The 19,544-nt window shown below is 40.8% G+C and overlaps 1 protein-coding gene and 1 non-coding gene across 2 annotated transcripts in view; both read left to right on the forward strand.

Moving 5' to 3' along the window:
* LOC129701603 (uncharacterized) overlaps positions 1-18,882 on the forward strand; it is an 83,169-nt gene extending 64,287 nt beyond the window's left edge. Inside the window, exons 8-11 of the mRNA XM_055642895.1 lie at positions 6,398-6,450; positions 7,639-7,736; positions 10,471-10,654; positions 11,006-18,882. Coding sequence (XP_055498870.1) covers positions 6,398-6,450; positions 7,639-7,736; positions 10,471-10,654; positions 11,006-13,189 — 2,519 coding nt within the window. The 3' untranslated portion in view covers positions 13,190-18,882. The remainder of the gene's footprint in view (positions 1-6,397; positions 6,451-7,638; positions 7,737-10,470; positions 10,655-11,005) is intronic.
* On the forward strand, positions 2,486-2,592 carry LOC129701917 (U6 spliceosomal RNA). The gene has a single exon (XR_008724288.1). It is a non-coding gene; the product is annotated as a U6 spliceosomal RNA (small nuclear RNA).
* Positions 18,883-19,544: the final 662 nt, after the last annotated feature.

The following is a 19,544-nucleotide window of genomic DNA, read 5'->3' on the forward strand; positions in this document are numbered from 1 at the left end:
GATTCACAACCTTGTGAAAATGTTTTTCCTCATCTCTGTTCTAAATGGCTTACCCCTTATTCTTAAAATGTGGCCCCTGGTCTTGGACTTCCCCAACATCAGGAACATGTTTCCTGCCTCTAGTGTGCCCAAACCCTTAATAATCTTGTATGTCTCAATAAGATTCCCTCTCATCCTTCAAAATTCCAGAGTAGACAAGCCCAGCCGCTCCATTCTATCAACATATGACAGTCCCACCATCCCAGGAACATTGTGAACCTATGCTGCACTCCCTCAATAGCAAGAATGTCCTTCCTCAAATTTGGAGACCTAAACTGCACATTTGATACGTTGTACATTGAAACTTGGTTCACATGCCAATGTTATGATATTATAATCCATTAATTGTTTTACCAACTAAATAGAAAATAAATGTACCGTTTTTTACCGGTGACAATAAAAGATACTGTATTGTGTAATCACAAGAATTAACTGTGTTACTTGTTTGAAGAATATTTCTGGAATGCTAATGAATTGGATGCTTACAATAATCATTATTACTGGAGATTTTAAACAAATTAATCCATATTAAGCCCCTGATTTTGCCACAAAAATCAGTGACATCATTGCAGTGCTGTATTCTGCACCCTGCCCGTATGTATACTATTGTATAATGCTTGGGACAAAGACACATCATTTATTTATGACACTGGTCTCGAGGCAAATAAATAAATGATGGGTCTTTGCCCCAAACATTATGGAGGGCACTGTGCTTATTTATCCCAGGTATACAGGCACATAAATGCAACAGCACAACATATAAATATACAATAAACTAAAATACAATAAATTATCCGTAATACTGGTTACCAGACTATAATCGTAAAAATCTAAGTACATAATGCCGCTGAAACAAATTTGTTGTAGTAGATTGTTGTTGAGGTAGGTTTGTGCTGTTGTTCAAAAGCCTGATGTTTGATGGGAAGAAGCTGTTCTTGAGACCAGTTTCATTGTTTGCAGGCATCTGCATCTTCTTCCCAGTGATAGCAGCAAGATTAGAACATAACAAGTGTGGTGTGAGTCTTCGATGATATTAGCTGGGTTTTTTAACGCAGTGCTTCTTGTAGGTCCCTTCCATAGTGAGGAGGTTAATAACCACAATGGACTGGGGCAATGTCCACTACTTTCTGTAAATTCCTTCTTTCCTAGGTGCTTAAATCTCCAAACCAGGCCATGATGTTACCAGTCCGTATGCTCTCCCTGGAGATGCATGATAAATTTGAAAATGTTCTGATGGCATGCCGCATGTCTGTGCATTAATAAATGTCTCATAGTTTTCGAATATGACTGGCTTTATTCAGAATCCGTGGCGCAGCTGGTAAAGCTGCTGCCTCACCGTGCCAGAGACCCAGGTTTGATCCTGACGTCTGTGCTGTCTGTGTGGAGTTTGCATGTTCTCCCTGTGACCACATGGGCTTCCTCCGGGTGCTCAAGTTTTGTCCCACATCGCAAAGAAGTGCTTGTTTGTAGGTTAATTGGCTGCTGTAAATTGCCTCTTGTGTGTAGGGAGTTCATGGGAAAGTGGGAAAACATAGAAATAGTGTGGATAAGTGATAGATGGTAGGCATGGCCTCGGTGGCCCAAAGGGCCTGTTTCCATGCTGTATCTCTAAAATCTAAACTCTAAAGTTAAACACATTTCCAATATTCCATTGATAAATCTCAGAACTCCTAACATTCCACTTCTATTGTAACATTATTGTCATAATTCCTGGAATAACACGAGTTAATGATGTGATGTGTCACAGGAGTGAATTGGAAGCTATGAAATACTATTGAACATTTCTGCTCATTTAGTGGTGGCGTTTGAATGAATTTTTTTCTTTGGATTTAAAAATAGATCGAGAAAAATTAATATAGGGTGAAAATATTTCCCCTTGGAAACTACAGCATGTAAAAGGGCCATTTGACACCATTTACCAACCATGCGTCTCACTTGTACACTAATCCCATGTTAATCCCAATTTTTCATTATCCCCATTAACTTCAATTCCCCCCAAACCTATGTTTATATAAAGGGTGATTTACAGGATCCAATTAACCTAGCAACGTGCTTATCTTTGGATGTGTGGGAGGAAACCAGAGCACCCAGAGCTTGAACTGCCTGTTCAAGTTATTTTAATTATATGGCTTTGCTCAGGAAATAACTACAACAAAATGAATTCTCTAATATGATCTAATATTAAATCTTATCATCACCCCTCTCAAGTTGATAATTCTGTAAGTAAATATGGGTGACTCCATATTAGCCTACGTATCATGAGAGAAGGGGGGAGGGGCAGAGTTACATTTAGTGTACACCATGTATTTGTACTACTTGACTGTGGTCAATATGCCTGCTTGATGTACATTGGGTCTGGATGTTTTCAAATGATCCCTGAACCAGTTTCCAAAAAAAAATTTCTCTCCACTCTGAATTATTGTGGTGATTGTCTAAAATAGCACTGGTGCTCGCTTCGGCAGCACGTATACTAAAATTGGAACGATACAGAGAAGATTAGCATGGCCCCTGCGCAAGGATGACACGCAAATTCGTGAAGAGTTCCATATTTTAAAAAATTAATAAATTAAAAAATAAAATAAAAATAGCACTGAACAATTGGGAATTGAGTTCATTCGTAAGTAAAAATAGCCAGTAGCTTCTCGAACTGGTAGAATCATAGCGATGGAAGCAGATCCTTCATCCCACCTTGTCCATGCTGTCCAAGTTGTCATTCTGTGCTATCATTTGCCCCATATCCTACCAATCCACCTTATTCATATCATATTCATATATCACCTATCCAGATTCCTTTGGCTGATGTTTGCTCCTGTGCCCTGGGTCAAGCAAGTTGTCCAAGAGTTGTAATATTTTTTTTTCTTGCTTTTTTTCTGAGGATCCATAACTTATTTATCTTGAATTGAATTAAAATGCCAATTTGTAATTTTCAGAATTCAGTTCAACTTAATATACAGACAACCTATCTCAGATTAAATATCTTCATCTATCTTGTAATTATTAAAAACATATTATTTTCTTTTGGACAAAGCTAGTGCTTATTGCATCCAAGGTGACTTCTTAAATCCCTGCATCTTGTCCAAGAAGCCTAACAGCCAGTGCTGTTAGGGAGCAAGATCCAAGGTCAAGACTCTGGTGATGCATTTCAAAATCAAAATGGTGTGCAGTTTGAGGTGATGGTGTTCTCATGTGCCTGTAGTGCATTCATTGTTGCCACTGTGTGCTGGTGGTGGAGGGAATAAGGTTCAGGGTTGCAGACAGCTTGTGACAGCTCACAAAACAAGTGAGTTATTTCATCCTAGATGGTGCTGAGTTGATCAAATGTTGTTAGAGTCTGGCATGTCTTTGTTTATTGCAGCGCCAGAGACCCAGGTTTGATCCTGACCTCGGGTGTTGTTTTTGTGGAGTATATACGTTCTCCCTGTGACTTTGTGGGTTTTCTCTGGGTGCTCTGGTTTCCTCCTACATCCCAAAGACATTTGACGGGTTTGTAGGTTAATTGGCTTCTGTAAATTGCCTCGAATGTGTGGGATAGAACTAATGTATGAGCCGACATGGACTCGGTGGGCCTAGTGGGCCTGTTTCCATGCTATATCTCTAAACTAAACTTTTCATGGAACATAGAATAGCACAGCACTGTAGGCCCACAAAGTCTGTGCCAGACAAAGTTTGTCCAACCTCTCTATGGCTAATTCTCTTCAATCCAGGGGACATCCTAATGAACAATTACTACACCCTCACCAAAGTCTCCACATTATTCCTATTATGTGGAGACCAGAACGGCACCCAGTTCTCCAAATATGGCTAAACTTAAGATTTAAACAGTTGCAACATGGCATCCCAACGTTTGATGCGTTGACTGAAGAAGGCAAGCATGGTGTACAACTTAATTTCCACCCCATCTACCTTTGTTGCCACTTTAAAGAAGCTATGGACTTGCACCGTAAGATTCTTCTGTGCATCTGTACTCCTTGGGAACCTGCCATTTACTATATACTTCCCCATTTGCATTTAACATCCCAAAATGCACTAACTCTCACTTGTTCAACTCTGTCTGCCATATCCCCACCCAAATGTTTTGAAGAAAACAAATGATCTCATTGTGGAGAAAAGAAAAGCTGTTATTTTTCACTACAAATTATGCTCTCTTGACAAGGATGAATTGTTAATTGGTCCATTTTGGAATCTTTCACAAGAATTGCACACCAATGTTATCATCATGACCCTAAAAGAAGAATACCAAAATACTATTAGTTCAGATTACGTGAAGATGAGAGCAGATTTCATTGAGAGATGTTTTTCGTGGAGATGAGAAAACATATATTCTCTTCACGCACAATTTCTTACTTTTGGTGCACTCCATCAATGAATAACTTGGCCTCATGCCTGGCAAAGAGACTTTGATCTGAAATGTTAACTTTGTCTCTTGTCATTATTTTCCAGAGATGCTGCCTGACCAGCATATTCTATTATTATTTTCGATTCCCAACATCTGCAGTTAGTAGAGAGTACAGAGCAGGTTTTGATAGTCAGTTATCAAAGAGGGGGACAGTGGTGGGCGAGCAATGGGTGTTTGATTTTGAATCTTTCTTGAGCAGCTGGCAACATATCAGTTTCTACAAAAAACATGGTCATCACCTCAGTGTACAGCTATTAACTGTCTTTATCTGACATCAAATAAAATATGTCTGGAACCACGTATCAATTCAAAAGATCAGCTTTTCACAAATCTACCAGGATCTTTGAGACAGTTTGTTATCTTTGCATTTGATAACAGTGTTTTGGTTATTCAATAAACATTGAATGCAACATGTGAGCTTGCTATTTCTGTTTACTGACAGCTTGCTTTGCTAGCACTGGTGAAAGGTGCTGTCCTTGTAGTTCATTCAAGTTACAGCCAATGTTGCTCAATTCCAAATCAGCTTAGTTTTGAAGTTAATGGGGGTTTATTGGTGTCAATTGGGAGAGCCATTGTTTCCAAGCGCAGTCCAGAAGAATTGCCAAGGGTTTATTTGCCCTTTTGAAAAATTAATATTCATCATTGCAATATTTTTCTACTGAATTATAAAGTCCAGTCAGGTCTGGTATCATTTAATGTACGGCAAAACGTTTCTTCCTCTAACCTTCCCCAGGCAGGTTACTATTAACTGATGTTTTAGCCAACAAACACTGATGCTACATTGCTCCCACAAAGCGAGACAACCTCCGTTGTTGTCCTTTTGGGGTTCTTCAGTTCCATTAATGCTCATTTTGTCAAACCAGGGTTTGATTTTCGTGCTACGATCTTTGCAAATGTAGCTGTAGGCAAATCTCTCCTTGGCAGTAAAATGTCAGTTTTCAAATTCAAGTGCCTACATTACCTAGAAATTGAATTCATTTGCTCTTTTAAAAAAAAATGTGTGGAATGTTTCTAAATGTTTGCACCCATTTCCAGTAGATGCCCTACCCATTGAAAAACTAGAGTGCATGCTTCCTGTTACATTTTCATTTGCCTGTCATATTTTTCTGCCTGTGACAATAAACTCTACTTGACTTGGTGCCGTCAATGTTCATAGCTTTTAATGACCAAATGACAGACATTGGATCGAAAGGATCAAATCGAACCTACAACTTCTATAATTTACTCCCAGTAAAACAATGCAAGCGTCTGGCCAGATGTATTTTAAACTGCATGATTTATAGGAATAAAGAAAAAAAAATGCTAGAAATATTCAGCAGGTTAGGCACCATCGATGAAAGAGAAACATAGTTAATGTTTGGGTCTGAGATCGTTTATTATAACTTTTCATTTCTGTTTTTTGTTTTAACATTTCAGTTTTATAATTTGATTTAGAGGGACATTGCTATAAATCAATGCCTTTATTGATGCCTTGATGCCCACAATGCCTTTATCGATTCTATTGTATTAAAAGCATCTGATACCCAACGTGTGGGAAATGATTGTTTTCCTCAACTCATTCTCTAGCCCATCGCAGCAATTGTCCCTTGGCTCATCCTACATTTATATAGCTCAAAACACACCAACTGTTGTGGAGAATCTTCTTTAACAGTGCTGATCCATGTCCAGAAGCCAACAACTAATTATTATTGTGTGTGTGAGTGTACCAGTACCCATGAAAATAAAGGTTTTAATACCTTCATAGGGAGTGAAGCAAACAATGAGTTCTAAAGGCATGGATGTCACATGTTTATAATTTTTTTTAATGACTTTCTACGGGGTTTTAACCTGTATTCGCAGCATGAAATAGGTTGCAAGTCCAACTTTTAGGTAAAGGATTCTGTTTGGTGGGAAGTGCATTCTGAACATGGTGAATATTCAGTTATGTTCATACACTAATATGCTTGTTTCCTTTTCCACCAGTTGATCTGTTTGTAATGTTCACTGTAACACAACGCCTTGGAGGATATGAGGCAGTAAGTTTCCTTATTTTCACTGAAGTGTTAACATTTACATTTAACTGGTCTTGAACAGTTCTTGAAATATTGGTTGGTTTGTGTGATGATCTGGGCTGTGTCCACAATTTGCTACAATTTCTTGCAGTCTCTTTGCTGCTACATTATCTCCTGACTGCCCCCCTAACTAATGAGTCTTGTATCACTACCGCTATGTGTGACTTCACCTTACCTTGCTATGCCACAGCGCCAGGCTCAATACCACAAACCTGAATGCTGCTGATCCAACTGCCCTAGCTGCCATCTCTGCTGTTCATGACCATGGAATATTTATGGGGAAAAAGACAGACCGTACCTTATCCTCCTGTCACCCTCTACACTGAAGCCTCTTGAGCAAAAAGTCTTACACTTGCCTTCCACAATGCACTCCACCTGAACACAGCAACTTCAAGCTGTGGAATAAAAATCCATTCGCGAGGGGGAATACAATGGAAAAAAATGCAATATGAGGGGGGTAAAACATCAAATTTTGTCATGGGGTTACTTGATGGAAAATCACGATATGGACAATTTTCTAGGAATACATGCCTCTATAATGTGTACTGTTGCGTGTGATAAAAATAATGCTCTGATTGTTGACTTTGGAGAACTGCCAGTCTTTGGTCTTCATTTTTTAAGGCTTCTTTCCTTGACAAATATGTCTAAATTGTCTGTTCATCAAAGTACAAAATCATTCTGAATCCCCATTTTTCATCCCCTTCCTTCTTCCCGGTGGTGTTTTCCAAAATAAACTGTATCTTTGCTTTATTTAGTCTCCCTTGACTTTAAGCCTACAATCTTACAGTCTGCTTGTTATATATTCTGTTTTTATTTATTCCGTTTACCACATTTGCATTATTCATTGGAGACACCAAGAAACAATCTTCTTCTGAATCCCCTTTGTTGACTGAGCAACCATTAACAATGGGAACAGTTATTCTCATCCTGTTCAGAAGCTCCAAGTCTCCTAAATACCAGTGCAAATACTGGTTCCCATGGTGAACTTTCTAAAATATATACCAGGATGGCACTGAGCCACAGTTTAAACATCTTTGGCCTTTTGTCAAAACATTCATTAGAAACGCTGAATAACATCACATTTAAATCTGAAAGAGGTGTTATCCATCATTTGATGCAACTCTTATTAAATATTTCAATTTCCTGTTGCAGGTAACTGCCCGCAGGTTGTGGAAACACATTTATGATGAACTTGGTGGTAATCCAGGGAGCACCAGTGCTGCCACTTGCACAAGGAGACACTACGAGAGGTAGAGTGCATTTTGCCTCATTGGCAGCCTACACCCCTAAACTCCAAGCAGCAATAAAACCTGCAACTACAACAATAGACAAAGTCCAATACAATTTCTGAATGTGAGGGGCTTTTGTGGGGTTTTGTGGAAGGAATTGCATTCAATGAGCAATGAGGAGACCTGAGAAAATTACATGCTATGAGAAGCACATATCGGGTAGACATTCAGAACCTTTTTCCTCCCCCATGGTGGAAATATCGAAGACTAGGGGACAAAGTGTAAAGGAGATGTGCAGGCAAGACATTTACACGGGTGGTGGCTGCCTGAAACGCACTGCCACACATAGTGGTGGAGGCAGACACAATAGTGGCTGGAGTAACTCAGCAGGACAGGCAGCATCTCTCAATAGAAACAAGAGTCAAGTGTGTTTTATAGTCGGATGGGACAATGAAATTCTTACACGGCCATTGTAGAGTCTGTTCTCACCTTCTCCATCATGGTCTGGTTTGGCTCAGCCACCAAACACGACACCTGGAGGCTGCAGCAAATCATCCGATCAGCAGATAAGATTATTGGCTGCAATCTTCCCTCCATTGATGAACTGTACACTGCAAGGGCCAGGAAGCGAGCAGGCAAGATCATCTCTGACCCCTCTCACCCTGGCCACAAACTCTTTGAATCACTTCCCTCTGGAAGGTGACTCTGGACTGTCAAAGCTGCCTCAGCCAGGCATAAAAACAGTCTTTATTCACGATTAGTTGCTCTACTCAACAGCCAAAAATCTGTAGCCTCCCTTTGATCTGGTATTTTATTGGTTCACATGCTTGATCAATGGTGATTTATCATTAATGTTTTATTATTATTAATGTTTAGTGTTTTCTGAGTCATTCGTGACTGTCACTGTATGTCATGTGGGCGGAGCACCAAGGCAAATTCCTTGTATGTGAATACTTGGCCAATAAACTTACTTACTTGCTGCAGCACAACAGAATATATGTAAACATAATACATAACGGGGGAAGAGAGTGAAAAAGAAAAAGTTCAATAAATAACAAATACAGTCCAATAATAATATAGTCTTCTGCAGTTCTTGCTCGGAGCTTATTCGTTGTGTTTAATAGCCTGATGGCTGTAGGGGAAGAAGCTGTTCTTTTACCTGGACGTTACCGTTTTCAGGCTCCTGTATCTTCTTCCCGATGGCAATGGTGAAATGAGTGTGTGGCCAGGATGGTGTGGGTCTTTGATGATTTTGGCTGCCTTTTTGAGGCAGCGACTACGATAGATCCCTTCGATGGTGGGGAGGTCAAATCCGGTGATGGGCAGTGGTCCAACTTTTTGTAGTCTTTTTCGCTCCTGGACATTCAAGTTGCTGAACCAGGCCACGATGCAACCAGTCAGAATGGTCTCTACAATGCACCTGTAGATGTTTAGGAGAATGCTCTTCGACATGCCGAATCTCCGTAAATTTCTCAGGGAGTAGAGTCGCTGATGTTCCTTCTTTATACTTGCGTCGGTGTGCTGGGTCTAGGAAAGATCTTCGGAGATATGCACGCCCAGGAATTTGAAGTTATTGGCTGAGTTACTCCAGCCCACTATTGATGTGAACAGGATTGTGAGTCCTCATTTTTCCCACAACCAAATTTCACAATCCGTTCCTTGGTCTTACTATTGTTGAGAGCCAGGTTGTTGTACTGGCACCATTTGGTCAGTCGGTCGATCTCACTTCTCTCCTCTTACTCACCCCATCTGTGATTCACAACACCAATTGGTGATATTTCGGGTTGAGACCCTTCTTCAGACCGAGCCATGATCCCAGGCTGCCGACTCTCTCCGCCCAACATCGCTGTCGCCCTCCCCGGTCCTCCACAAGCGACTCAGTCGACCCTCACCTCTCCACCGCCCACCAGTGGGCTGGAGTTGTCACCTCACCCAAGTTCCAGGCTCACCACCAGGCCCACAGCCTCCACGCTGCAGGCTTCAACACCACATGGTCTGACTCTCCTGGGTCCAACTGCTCTCCCCCCCCCCCCCCCCCCCCCCCCCCCCTCCCTCCTACAGGGAACCTCAGTGGTGGTTCCACTGGGTCTCCCCCTTCCCCCTCTTTTAACCAGGTTTACCCCCCCCCCCATACAATAGTCCTTCCTCTCTAAACACCCACCACCACCCACACAGGACATCGCCTTAAGCTCCATCCACTCTCCGGCCTGCTCTGACCCCAACCTCCACCCTTGTTGTGTCTTTACCATCCCCCCTGATCTCCCCATATCCGATAGGGAATGGTCTGTCCTCAACAGAGGCCCCCCTGCCCCCACCTTGATGAATTCCTGGTCCGCCACGATGTAGAACTGTTCTTCCGTCACCTCTGCCTCCGTGCCTTTTCCTAAGTGAAGGAGTTCTCGCCACCCGGTGACGATCCCGTCTCCACCTGTCCCCAGATGGCCTTCTACCCTCTTTAGTCCTTTTCATTTCTATCTGCCGGTGTGACATCAACTGTCTCAACTTTTCCACTCCCCTTACCTACTCTAACCGCTCTGTACCTCTGAACGTACAGTCCTCCGCTCACTCTGCAGCAACCCTGACATTATCAGGCACAGTCTGAAGAAGGGTCTTGACCCGAAATGTCACCCATTCCTTCCATCCAGAGTTGGGGTTCCTGAAGCATTTTGAGTCTATCTTTGAAGTATAGCAAATAATGGGTAGAGCTAACGCTAAGCTGTGTGGTTAGGTGACGCTCGCTTCTGTTTCCCTGCAGGTTGATCCTACCTTATGAACGATACCTCAAAGGGGAGGAGCACAAACCACTGCCGCCAGCCAAGCCGCGCAAGCACGCAACAAGCACGTCCGAGGACTCGGAGAAAGATGTTAAAACTATAAGTGAGGAGCAAGACGTGAAAATGAAGAAAGGTCAGGACACGAGTCGGATATTTGAGAAGGAGGTGAGATTCTTTTCATTCATGTTGATTTATGCTCTGGACTTGCCTATATTCTGAAAAATGTTGATTCCAATTTACTTCTTTGTCCTAATTTAACGTGTCACCTAACCGTTATTAAAATCAACCTTCATATTTGCTTACCCCTGCTATTCAGTTAATCTAAGGTGGAAAACTCAAAGCTGTGAAACGACTTACTGCAGCAGCATTGAGAACATCTCTATAGCTGGGCTTGATGTGGACAATTTGGGTACCTGGCTTGTGGGGCAATCAAATGAGGCTCTGTGCATTTATGTTGTATTATCAAACTAGAGCAAGTGAAATAGAACCAATAAATGAATCGATTCTGTCTTCCAGGATCAACAACCAAGAGGTGAAAGATGCCAAGAGAATAGACAAAGGACTATCTCTGCTCAACACTCAAGTACTCAGGGCAACTCTCAAGATAAACACATACAAATACTAAAATGTAAAAGCCAAGATAATGCTGCATCAATTGCAGTGGAATGTTCCAGAAGCAAGGCTTGCCCACCCACAGGACTGGGCACAAGTGAGAAAGTGGAGTCTAAAGTATTTCGACAGCATGAGCACAAAATAAGAAACCAGGAAAATCAAGTGTGTCCAAATACAGGACATAAACCGAAGTCACCACATCACCCTCAGGACTTGTCCAGTGGCCCCAGGGTTAAACAAAGCCTGGGCACAGAGAGTAGTAAGCACATCTTTCCAAATGCAATGTTCCAGCATCTTCACTCCGGAATTCTAAACTTCCAGTTGCCTGAAGGCATTTCACCTCTTGATGTTCTCAAAAGCAGGCTTGGACTGGCTACATCCAAGGATCTATCCAGACCCACTTTGCAACGGGCCCTCATCGTGGAGCGGGCACAGAACATCACGTTGGATAGTCAGAAGATCAAAGTATGCAGCAAACCTCTGGGAGAGCCTGGAACGCACAATGTGGCAGGACTAAAGAGGAAAGAATCAAAAGGGGTCCCTCAAACATCGAAGAGGCTTGGTTTTGGACAAGTAAATGGAATTCGACTGGTGAAAGGAAATGCATCTACATTGCCCTTGTTCAATAATTTGAGTTCCGTCAAACATGTTGCAATTTCCAAGGAAGAGCATGAATCTAAACCAAGACCAATGGGACGACTTGTAGGTAATGGCAGTGGAACTCCACAAGGCTACTCAATGAAGGACAGTTTGGTGGAGGTAGGTTTGAACTTGAGCAAGACCAAGGATAGCAGCTATATTTATGACCATAAAGGACAACTGTATGAGATTTTACCTCAGAATTTATCTAATAAGCAGTTACCACCAAAAAATGAGCCTTCTATACGATACAGGGAACAGTCCTCACCACTAAATCTCAGTAAGTCAAGTAGGAGTTTGTCAGGAAAGAGAATAGCAGAGTTCATGGATGCATCAGTCTGTGTATCACAGAAGGGTGTCCCTATTTATCTGTTTCCTCAATCTCTGCAAAACCTTTGTGAGAACAAGGAAAGCCATAAGAAAAATGAGCAACCGATCAAGAAGCTGCGCCTGGATTCCTGTTGCACAGAGGTGATTGATCAGAGAAGAGAATCTATTCATTCGGATCATAGCTCTGGTGCAGAGTCACTTAGTTCATCACCCCTGAGCCTAGGTTCTGGAGTTGTGTCTGAAGATGTGCCCACAGACTTGAGTTTACCAAAATATCCTAAGACTCAAAAGCTAGATCCTACTGCAACCAATAACGAGAGTCCGCCGGCCAAAAATACTAGATTGAACTCTGAGCTCGCAGGTAAGCAACCAACCGATCTATCCACGTTGTCATCCTTTCCTGCTGTATTAGAAACCACCACTACATCAGATGGTAGCCAGAGAGCACCAGCAAAAAGCAGTCTTCGTTTACCATCTGGGACATCCCTAAATTTGGGTCAATCAAAGAGCTGTCAAGAGGAGCTTCCCAAAAGCTCTGAGAGGAGACAGTTCCCAATACGCAGCGAGCAAAGACTTCCTCCACCTCATCTTGAAGAGTCGAGGAAAGAGAGCGTAGAACCAACTGGAAAGAAGTCACTTCTGTCCGGCTTGACCAAAGCCAGCCAAGAGAGAAAGCCTCAAAGGGACCAAGAATCAAACCCATCCAATAGTCAGGATTTGTCCTCGGAGGATGAACAGGACAACAAGAAAGGAGCACTCCCGAGCTCGTATCTGCATGGAACCCATTGCCCTGAGTTTCAGAACGTGACGGAAAAATTTGGAGCCCACTTTCAGCTGGTTGATTTGAATAAAAATACAGTGGAGGAAGGAAAGTCTGATTCAGTTGTGGTGCCAGTATTGGCATCTGGCCTTCCCGTTTCACCCGCTGTGGTTCCTGGCTCCGTGCAACGTCAACAACTGCTGGCTTCCCATTCACAGCAAATGTACAGCCAACTTCTGCGGACCTCGGTGCTGCCCAGCTTGGCTTACGATGAGGTGGTAATACGTAGACTATCGTCCAGCTCATCAGCACTATCTCCCTCACACCTCTCCACTGTGCTCCCCGAAAAGCGAATGTGATTGGCTTTGTTGTATGTCTGAATCTCATCCAGCCCGCACAAGATTTCACCTGCGCTCGGTAATCTCGTCTTTTGTATGATGGAACAAAAGTGCTGTTAAAATAATTTCCTGCTCCAGCTCACCAAATTGTTTCAAGCAGCAAATTGCCAATCTGAGAGGAAGGATATTAAGCCACCTGTGTCCTGGGTGCTCTGAACTAAATACGATAAACCATGTGAACAATCTGGTGATATTCTGACTTCTTTACTTGACATCTGAAGAGGGGTGAGATCCACCTTGCAGCTCCATTGGCCGCATGGAATGGTTGTGGTGTTGCATTGAAGCTTGTGAGGGATGGCAGCTGGGCAGCTGAAACTGATCGAGCATCAATTTGCCAAATTTGTCAAGACTTTAGACTTTGCGCAAGAAAGTGCTACCACTAAAGAAGAAAATAAAACAATCAAATGTAATGATACTACTGTTATTACACATTTCTCACAGAAAAATGGGAATTATACTCAGGGAGGGATTTGTATAATGAACTGCTCTTACAGACGGATCACAAACTTCAATATCCTATGGTCTCAAGTGCCATGATGTTGGAAGTGTAAAAGGTTGTGATATGTTACCACTGAGATGGAGGTGTTGCCTATCTGTGAAGAATGGACACGACTTCTTACAGATACTGTGAAGTAACAAATATTGTGGTCCAAGGTGTTGCTCAAGCATTTGAGAGGAAGAGACTCACAGCTCAATAAGAGGAATCTCCTTACAAGGGCCAGCCTCCTCCAATACTTGAGTGCCTCTGTTTCTGTCCTCGTTGCAGAAAGTCAGGGTATGGGTTTTCTGTTCGGTTGGCATGCACATGACTACTAAATACCGTGGAAATCTGTTGAGGTTAATTTAGGTTTGCCAAAGAAGAAAACAACCTTAACTAGAGACTGATTTTATCAGGGATACTTGTTCTATATGTCCTTTGCCTCATCTAATCTCCTTGCCTATTGATTGTAAGTAAGTGGTTATCATCCAGAAATGTCATCTAAGGAAAACTGCTGTTCCAGTGGCTTGTCCAGGGCATTTTTCCCCCCCCCCCAAGTTTTAAAGATGTACTTGCCCTTTGGAGAAGAATAAGGTTTCCACAATATATGTATAGATGGTATGCAAATTACATTGATCGTTTTTGAAACAGAAATTGCACTGGGTGAGTTTGAACAAAGAGACACAAGCCATTTGGAGCCTTGTCAGCATTAATGCCTTTTCCAGACATGGTTATTACACCTCTTCAAGCTATTGGAAACCCGAAATTTGAGCTTAGATTTAATATTGAACTATTAGATACCACCTTCTGGATTCTCAACTGGTCTTGCGGAGTTTCTGTTTTGACAGATGTGCTTCCTAAGTCAATGCAACCAATTTAAACAACTAATTTTGAACAGTTCCTCAAGAGTTGTACTTCAAAGTGGTATTGGTGATCTAAGATGAAAGAGTGGCAGACACCCATGATATAATTGTTTTATAGGACTAAGTATGTTTTTAAGTTACAAGTACTGTATGCATAGCTGAAAATAGTGAGCTATCTTGCATGGACCTTGTTTACCCTCTGAAAGATCAAAGATAATAATATAAAATATAGACTTTTACACTTGTATGTATAAATGACACTAGGATTTCCTTGCAGATTGTATTGAACCTCCTTTTTTGTAGGTTGCTCTTTTAATGATTTAAGTGTATGTAATTACAAACATTCCTAATGGTTCATTATGCATGTTATCAGTTACAAACTTTGGCTGAGATCTGAAAAAGAAATGGCTGTTAACATTTTCATTATTTATTTTACAATAACATTTTCCAAAGTTCTATTTTAAAAAGTTAACTCTTATTTGTTAGGTGGTTAAATTTTTTCCATCATCTTTGCTATTTAGAAATCACTGATTTTATGTTAAAGAAACTATTTTAGAATTGTCAAAAGTTTTGGCTGTCATAGTTGTTCCTTCACCGTCCTCTTCTTTCAATCCCAAATAAGATTAAAAATAACAGAAGTAATTTATATCCCTATGCAAAATTAGGCTAAGCACTATAATCCTTGTTAACCAGGTTGATCAAATTACACAGCTGGAAATAAAAGGTGATTTTGTTGCTGACACCCACTGGAACAGTCAGCTAATCAGTCCCAATGTCTGCAGTTACATGATGGAAGTTGTCCTACTCCATGTTGAAATAATTTCCTTTACATTTTTAAAAATAAATTCCCAATTATTCCTGACTGCTTTGGTTAGGTTAGGACTTTATCCTTGTATTCTCAGGAGTAGATCTCAGACAGGAATTGGCAAAATAGTAGCAGAAAAGGACTTTGTGATACCATGTGTCTTGTGGCCTTTCCGTAAATACTGTCACACAGTTAGATGTTACTAAAATGAATGCAAGACCACAATTGGCCTGTTTTTGTACAGTGCATCAGGTGGCTTAAAATATACAATTGCACATTTTTCACATATATGTCAGCAGTCTGCAGATTTCCAAAACCTCTCTGAACCTTTCATGGATAATCAAGGAATGGGCCCAAAGCTAACCCTTTACACGTTTAGTCCTGATCCTTTTCCCGATTTAAATGGATCTCTACGCTTTGAAGGCTATCTTATAATTCATATTTCCCAACATCTAGGAATATGGTACATATGATATGGCAGCTGATGAGTCAGCACTTGGCAGCTTGCTCAATGTAATGCTATGTCAGGGTTACACTGAAACAAAACTGGTGGTTGTGGCATAAGCACCTTGCTGAGGGAGTTGTTGGAATCAATTCCAACCCTTGTTATGAATTATATGGCGATTCCGTTGCAGTGTCATAAAGTATTAGAGGATGGAAATGGACTCTTTGGCCCAATTTGCCCATACAAACCAAGATGCCCCATCTACACGTCCCACCTGTCTGCACTTGGCACATATATACCTCTAAACCTTTCTTATCCATATATCTATCCAAATGGTCTTTTAAATGTTGGTATAGTACCTGCCTCAGCTACCTTTTCTGGAAGTTTGTTCCATATACCCATCACCCTCTGTGTGGAAAAAGTTGCCCCTTGGGTTTGTATTAAATCTTTCCTCCCTTACCTTAAACCTATGTCCTCTGGTTATTGATTCCCCTATTCTGGGTAAAAGACTGTGCTTTCACCCTATTTGTTTTCCTCATGATCATACACTCCTATAAGCCTGCCCAACCTCAACCTGGAGTTCAGGTTCTCGTGTCCTGGAAATATACTCATAAATCTTCTGCACCCTTTTTCTAGCTTATCACCATCTTTCCTGTAGTGGGTGATCAAAACAATGATAATATTCCAAATGCAGCCTCAAATACATCTACAACTGCAACGTAACATGCCAACTTCTATTCAGATCAGGATCAGATTCAGATTCAATTTTAATTGTCATTGTCAGTGTACAGTACAGAGACAATATACTATATTGTGCTTCCTAAGTCAATGCAACCAATTTAAACAACTAATTGGTTGCTATATTCTATACTCAATACCCTGAATGATGAATGCCAATGTACTGAAAGCTCACTTGATCACCCTATCTAACTGTAACACCACTTTCAAGGAACTATGTACCTGCACTCCTAGATCCCTCTGTTCTACGACACTATCCAGGCTCCTATCATTCACTGTGAAGGTCCTGCCCTGGTTTGACCTCCCAAAATGCAACACCTTACATTTATATGTATTAAACTTAATTAACCATTCCTCAGCCCTTTTGCCTTGCTGATCAAGAAAAGATCCTGCTGTCATTTTCTTTTACCATCTTCACTGATTACGATACCACCCACTTTAGTGTTATTTAGTATTATCTAAAATAATTGTAACAAAATAATATATTGTACTGGATGACAGCATATTTCACTGCCCATTTAGCAGGTTGTTTTGGCCATATCATGTGAGAATATCCTGGGAGACATGTTGAACTCTTTTGCACAAATACAGTCTATTGGATTCAAGTCATCTGCAATTCTGTTGGTGTCTTTCCAACTCGGCATTCACAGTGAAATGGAAAACTAGGGGGCTAGCTTTAGGGGAGTGAGTATGTTATGGACTGCCAGGTACTAAAGACACAATAAATGCTTCCATGTTTGTCCATTCATGCCCTGGTGTGTGCTGTTAATGGGGAAATTCTTGATTTAAAAGATGATACACGCTTTACGAAACATATGCAAACCCAACCAATTACCAGAAGTTGAGTCATTTAGGATGTTGCTGCTGTGTTTGACAGCTTGGACCTTGTTAGGTTTCAAGTATGCTTTGCCTCCTTTTACCTCCAACACCCTACCCATAATACTTTGTCAGAAATATGTGAAAGTTCTATTACGTGCAGAATGATCAACATCATGTAATTGAAGCCAGTGTAACCTGATCTCAATGGCTGAGTGCAGCTGCTCTGTTGAAATGTAATAATGTGTGCCCCATTCTGGTCACCTGCCTTAACTCATCCTCTCCATTTTGATTTGTTAAAAAATGTAGCAGCTTAATGGCAGCAGTTTTCAATCGGCAGCTTTGAACTGGCAAAGTAAAGGTTTGTGTATGAGTAGCAAATAATCTTGTTTTAAAATCTATTTTTATTGGAAGTGCTGATCCATAGTATGCCATAAGGGCTAGTCTATGCATTATAACACTTGGATTCTAACCTTTTGATTCAAACCCCACTTTGCATTTGATTTGGTGGACTTTATTCTGGTGGTGGACCCAAGTTTGTATGTTCTGTGGCAGGTAAGCCCTGGTAGATTTCGATGAAGTTAGATACATAAATCCAGTCACTTTTTTTCTGTCCATCTCCCTCTTCCTGCTCTGCACAATTTCCCAGAACACTATTGCTACCTACACTTATGGTTTTGGCTAGGACTCTGAAAGGGTGACCAGGATTGAGCATATGAGGTGTTCGATTTGACCATCATTCATTTCTGCCATCTCAGGGTTCATTACATCTTTTCTACTCAGTGCATCAGCTTCTGTAACAAACATAAATTGAGCATTTTTGTTTTCACAACAGTTATTTCATATGGTGTTATTTGAAGATATTTGACCCACATGCCAACATTCCCAGCAGCGACTGGAAACTCTTCTCTGGTGAATACATGCTGATAGAGGGGCGTCATTCAGATTTTACTGTTTTACAAATAGCAAAACCATAGGTAACAGAACAGATAAATAACTAGAATGAAAACTTTGGGGCATATATCAAATGTGGCATTGTCTGCATTTCTTTAAAAAAAAAACTGGTTAACAATATTTACTTTGTGCAAGACTTGTGAACTAATCTTTTGGTGATACTAGACTGAGGAATACTGTGGTATGTTCTTACTCTCCATACTGTGGATCAAGTGCTGTATTCATTAAATGCGGTCGGATGCACTGTTTCTGAAATCTTGATATTTCCTTTTTAATCAAGTTACAAAGAAATGTACTGTATATAATGGGGCCATGTATGAATCACTGTATCCTCTGGAACATTGACTGACTCCCTTTAAGGATCTGTGCAAAGATTCAAAGTATTTTTGTACAATATTCTGATAGTTTGTAAGATGTGTTTCTTATAATTTCACACTACATTATGCAGATAACTACTTTTTGATAAAAATATTTACAACTAGATTATTAACTGATTTTTTTGTATTTCTTCTTTTCCAGTATATTGCAATCATATTAAAAAAACATTGTAAAGATTTTTTGTGCCTTTTCATTTGATTCCAGAAGTTCACTGGAAACATTCTCCAAAAGCAATTATACTGCCTGTGAAATTGACACAAATCTTTTGTAAGTATATCACATGGCCCGGCTCAATTCCCACCATTGAAGGGATCTGTAGGAGATGCTGCCCCAAAGAGGCAGCCAGCGTGAGTCATCAAGGACTCGCAAGTCTTTTATCTAATTTCCGCTTTAATTTCACTCCGGTCATCAGTAAGAAGGTATAGGAGTCTGAATACCCTAACCTCCAGGTTCAAGAACATTTTAGCTAGTCTATTATTGGGGTTTTTAATTAATTTATTTGTTTATTACATAATCTATGAGTTTTATGTTTACAGACCTTTTATACATTTTGTTCCATCTTCGGGTGTATATATGACAATTAAACAGTCTTTTGTCTCTCTTGACTCGGTCCCTGCAATGGTGAGTAACTGTTATCAAATTGCTGTTTGGATTGGTCTTCAGTGAACCTGACATCTGCAGGCTATTCAACAGCACAATGGTGTCCAAGTGTGATCAACGGTAGGACCTCTGAATATTCAAGTCTTGCACCTGATACTCTTGTGCAGCATTGAGGAAAAGCTGCACTGATAGCGATGCCATCATTTAGCAGATATTAAAACAACAACTTCACTACTCCC

Source organism: Leucoraja erinacea, chromosome 11 (assembly GCF_028641065.1).
Source record: "Leucoraja erinacea ecotype New England chromosome 11, Leri_hhj_1, whole genome shotgun sequence".
Lineage (NCBI taxonomy): Eukaryota > Metazoa > Chordata > Chondrichthyes > Rajiformes > Rajidae > Leucoraja > Leucoraja erinaceus.